At 50.4% G+C, this 3,917-nt stretch overlaps 11 protein-coding genes across 11 annotated transcripts; 5 read left to right on the top strand and 6 right to left on the bottom strand.

The window, feature by feature from the left end:
• Positions 1–471: 471 nt before the first annotated feature.
• T310_9313 (cytochrome) lies at positions 472–981 on the bottom strand (the record flags this gene model as incomplete). Its single annotated transcript, XM_013468214.1, has 1 exon — positions 472–981. A coding segment is annotated over one exon (510 nt), but the record flags the coding sequence as incomplete, so codon positions are not given.
• T310_9314 (uncharacterized protein) lies at positions 497–1,054 on the top strand (the record flags this gene model as incomplete). The annotated part of the gene is made up of 1 exon (XM_013468215.1): positions 497–1,054. A coding segment is annotated over one exon (558 nt), but the record flags the coding sequence as incomplete, so codon positions are not given.
• On the top strand, positions 867–1,418 carry T310_9316 (uncharacterized protein; the record flags this gene model as incomplete). Its single annotated transcript, XM_013468216.1, has 1 exon — positions 867–1,418. A coding segment is annotated over one exon (552 nt), but the record flags the coding sequence as incomplete, so codon positions are not given.
• T310_9317 (uncharacterized protein) lies at positions 966–1,520 on the bottom strand (the record flags this gene model as incomplete). Its single annotated transcript, XM_013468217.1, has 1 exon — positions 966–1,520. A coding segment is annotated over one exon (555 nt), but the record flags the coding sequence as incomplete, so codon positions are not given.
• Positions 1,238–1,930, top strand: T310_9318 (uncharacterized protein; the record flags this gene model as incomplete). The annotated part of the gene is made up of 1 exon (XM_013468218.1): positions 1,238–1,930. The coding sequence occupies one exon, from the start codon at positions 1,238–1,240 to the stop codon at positions 1,928–1,930; it is 693 nt and encodes a 230-aa protein (XP_013323672.1).
• Positions 1,415–2,116, bottom strand: T310_9319 (Cytochrome P450; the record flags this gene model as incomplete). The annotated part of the gene is made up of 1 exon (XM_013468219.1): positions 1,415–2,116. A coding segment is annotated over one exon (702 nt), but the record flags the coding sequence as incomplete, so codon positions are not given.
• On the bottom strand, positions 1,801–2,277 carry T310_9321 (uncharacterized protein; the record flags this gene model as incomplete). Its single annotated transcript, XM_013468220.1, has 1 exon — positions 1,801–2,277. A coding segment is annotated over one exon (477 nt), but the record flags the coding sequence as incomplete, so codon positions are not given.
• T310_9322 (uncharacterized protein) lies at positions 1,931–2,320 on the top strand (the record flags this gene model as incomplete). Its single annotated transcript, XM_013468221.1, has 1 exon — positions 1,931–2,320. A coding segment is annotated over one exon (390 nt), but the record flags the coding sequence as incomplete, so codon positions are not given.
• A 276-nt stretch (positions 2,321–2,596) lies between these two features.
• T310_9323 (uncharacterized protein) lies at positions 2,597–2,923 on the bottom strand (the record flags this gene model as incomplete). Its single annotated transcript, XM_013468222.1, has 1 exon — positions 2,597–2,923. A coding segment is annotated over one exon (327 nt), but the record flags the coding sequence as incomplete, so codon positions are not given.
• T310_9324 (uncharacterized protein) lies at positions 2,653–3,108 on the top strand (the record flags this gene model as incomplete). The annotated part of the gene is made up of 1 exon (XM_013468223.1): positions 2,653–3,108. A coding segment is annotated over one exon (456 nt), but the record flags the coding sequence as incomplete, so codon positions are not given.
• A 47-nt stretch (positions 3,109–3,155) lies between these two features.
• T310_9325 (uncharacterized protein) lies at positions 3,156–3,503 on the bottom strand (the record flags this gene model as incomplete). Its single annotated transcript, XM_013468224.1, has 1 exon — positions 3,156–3,503. A coding segment is annotated over one exon (348 nt), but the record flags the coding sequence as incomplete, so codon positions are not given.
• Between the last annotated feature and the right edge of the window lie 414 nt (positions 3,504–3,917).

Here is a 3,917-nt window from a genome sequence, read left to right on the forward strand (position 1 = left end):
TTTCCTTTTTGAAAGGGAAAGGGTTAGGAAAAGGAAGGAAGGAATGACGAAAAAGAATATGTTGAAGAATATTTTATTTAAATCAATCAAAAATCAATCAAGTTATCTGTCTGTCTGGTCTGTCTGTCTTTTTGAGAAATTTTTGTATTTGCATATTGTGTAGTACTTACTATCTAGGTACAGTACATGCATAACATGCCTACAAATGTGACTGACTGCCACAATTCTGTCCCTTACTGATTGATATTCAGGTTCATCATCCCTGATAGGGTACCATACCATCATATTCCTACCCATTTTGCATCGATTGACCGTTTCTCCACTTGCTCCGTCACTGCCTATGCTATGTCTTACTCAACTCATCCAACCGGTTAAGATATCGGCATTTGTGTCTGTCCAGAATACTAGATAACAAAGTAGTAGGAGTAGTAGCGACAGTAGGAGTAGTAGCGACAGTCGTCAAGATAGGTTTTATCTCAACGTATTCTGCTGATAAAACTTGCTCATCCGGTACTTGGTCTCTCCCTCGTACGGGGCCAGATCCTGCAGCGCCTGCTTGCCCTCCCGCTCAATAGCCGCCCGGATGTCCTCATTGCGAGGCGTAATGCGGCATTTGAAGGGCGATGGGCGCATGTTGAGCCCGTTGGTAAAGTCGAAGATGTCGACCGGGATCTCCTTGCCGTTCTCGTCCAGCGCCTTCTCGATCTTGAATCCCCATAGCAACCGTGCTACGGTGATGAAGGTGCCTTGCTCCGCTAGCCCTTGCCCGCTGCACACGCGTCGACCCCAGCCGAATGTCATGTATCCTCTCTCGCCAGGGAACGGTCGGTTGTACGGACTGCCTTTGATGAATCGCTCGGGGATGAATCGGTCTGGGTCAGGGAATTCGCGCTCGTGGTGGTGGATCGCCCAGACGTTGCCTTGTACCCAGGTATTCTTGGGGATCAACCAGCCCTGTACGATCGTCAGCACGTCTGCAACTTATACAGCCAGATGGGTCTGCCTACCTTGTAATAATCATCTTGTATTGGAGCATGAGGCTGCCCGCCAATGATAGCGACAGACCGCCACCGCAACACCTCCTTCACAAACGCCTTGACATACGGCAGATTGGGCTCGTCGTCAAACGTCGGACTGCGATGGTGACCAACCACCCGATCCAGCTCCTCCCAGGCCTTGGGCAGCGTCTCCGGAAAAGCGCAGCAGGCCAGCACGAACGTGATCAGCGTGGAACTAGATGTGTCGCTCCCGGCACCGAACAGATTGCCGGCCAACGACGCGATCTCTTCCGGCGTCAGGTTGTATTTTGGCGCCTCATCGAACAGTTTCCTGGCGTAGCACTGCGGCTGCTTGGGGTTGTTGGCTGCTTCTTCGGCCAGAGCGTAGAAAAAGCTGCGGCCGCGGCTGCGGGCTCCTAGGCCGTGTTTCCAGGGGGCGATCTTGTTTGGGAATTTGGCGAGAACTGTACAGTCAGAGACAGACAAAACAAAAAGAGAGCGCTGGATTGGTGATAGGTGCACTCACTTGGAAACGTCTCCATCAGCATAGGAAACTTCTTCCCCGGCACATTCAAATCCGCAGCCCGCTGCATAACAGCAATGACCTCGGTGATGATAGGATCGGTATAACTAGCGATGCGGCGACCAAACCCAATGATCGAGACGACGCTGGCGGCGTAGCGCTCAAAGTGCTTGACATACTCCTCCGGCGAAGACAGCAAGTTGTACGCAACGACCTTGCTCTCGTCGTTCTGAAAACCGCGGTAGCTGCGCACCTGCTGCAGGCCGACGCCCATGTGCGTCAGCTTGCGGTGCAGCCTCCACCGCTCGCCGTAGTACATGGTGACCAGGTTCGTCTGGCCGGTGCCCAGCTCGCCGAAGACGACCATCCTTGGGCGCGACGCGTAGATGCCCGCGCGCTTGTCGAGTAGCTCGTTGGCGCACCAGGCATCGCAGATCCAGACGGTGGGGTTGCGGCCGATCCAGAAGGTGATGAGCGGGGCGTTGTATTCTTTGGAGAGTTTCTCGAAGTAGATCCATGGTTTGCAGTCCGGGAGGAGATGGGTGTTGCCGATGATGGGGAGAGGGAGTGGTCCAGGGGGCTGCCAGGCGTCAGCTCACTAGAACATGGTGTAGTAGTTTGTATGTATACTGACCATTTTAAAATGCAGATACAGCATCCACGCATAGTCGACCGCGAGCACGACCAGCCCTGCAACAACAACAGACAGGATGATATTGCCCGTCCCGAACTGAGCAACTGCGCGTTGCAGCTGCATCAGCGCGAGGACGTCTCCGAATCTGTCGACCAGCATTGTTGAAACTGGAAAATAATACAAAGCGGTCTGTCAGCGTCTGTCTTGGGCTAGAATGAGGTAGAATCTGGGGTATATTAATGCCTATATACTAGGTAGGTAGGTAAGATAAAGTCGGAGAGAGACCCACTATCGCCAACACGGTTACACGCCCAGGACGTTTTATCCGAATAGCAGTCAAGCCATGTTTGTTCTTTGTTCAGTGGACACGTCTGACTGCATGGCCATGGGATGCTAATGCTGACAGCAGTTCTTACCCCGCTTGGGTATTACCCCAGAACTCTACCTCCAGACTCCTATCTCCGGGACTATCTCTAAGTCCGTTGGTAACAGTTTAGAAGAATCAACGCTACGAATGGAATCAACGAATCGCGACAGGTAGATACGTTCAATTCGAATCAATTGATTCGGCATGCGGTAGCAGCGAGCGACTTGGCACGTATGAGCACACCTCGTGGGGCAGAGTACCCCGTACGGTTCAACTAAAAGATGGGGCAGCAGCAGCAAGTCGGTATGTTCCGAATAGTCCAGAGTATAATAATCAATGTGCTGACACGATGGATTGGAACCAGCCAGAGGAGAGAGAGGCGTCAGTGGTAAGTAAGGCCCTCATATCTGTCATATCTGTCATATCTGTCATGACATGGATCGAATCAATAAATCTGGGGCTGTGGTCGGAAAGCATAGAACATATAAAGCCAGATCTAAGTCCGATGATGATCAGATCAAACATCCGGATATCCATCCACGTGGGGCCAATTTTTCTTCTCCATGCAATTAATAATAATAATTAATTATTAATTAACTACATACCAATGATGATTATTATATAGCACGTTATTCATGTCCATACATATATACATGTACTGTACCTCCTCCGTAAAGATAATATCTTTGCATCTTCCCCAGACTTGTTTCTTCCACCCCCACATTTCCTGTCCAGCCCAGCCCCGCTGATGGACCTCCCCCATATCTCGTAACCAATAAGACTGAACGGAGTCGACGGACTTAAGAATCTGCCCGGCGGAACGGTTTCTCCAGTGAAGCTGTTACGCGCTGGGTCCAACCGTAGTCGTCGATACTTAACAGTGGTGGTTAGGGAAGGATCAAGGAGTCTTCCTGACTCTATGTCGTTCACGAGCACGCGACGGTCTAACTGACCCGGGTCTCCTCTTCTCGAGACAACGGCCTACCTGGCGAAGGGCTCTTCCTCGAACGACCTCTCACAAGTATAAAAGGGGTCTCGCAGGGACACACAACAAGTAGGAGTTCTCCAGGGTAAGAATGATAACAACGACTAGGTCAGAGGCAACGCCTACTAGAGCTATACCGAAGTATACCACTAGTAGTAAGAAGTCTTACTGACCCCCAAAGTAAGTATCTTAGTAACAACGATCTTGAATGAATTGAAATTGAGCGCGATTAAGGAAAGACTAGATACATGACCAGAATCCTTCTTCCTTTTATAACCTTGTCATCATACCTTCTCATCATACCTTCCATTTGGTATACTCCTTCGGTAGATCATACCATCATACCAGTCCGTGCTTCTCGGTATTCTGGTATACTGATCACGTGATCTTGTGCTTGCCCTGTTGCTGCC

The sequence above is a fragment of the Rasamsonia emersonii genome, assembly GCF_000968595.1.
Source record: "Rasamsonia emersonii CBS 393.64 chromosome Unknown ctg1118621762058, whole genome shotgun sequence".
In the NCBI taxonomy this organism is placed as follows: domain Eukaryota; kingdom Fungi; phylum Ascomycota; class Eurotiomycetes; order Eurotiales; family Trichocomaceae; genus Rasamsonia; species Rasamsonia emersonii.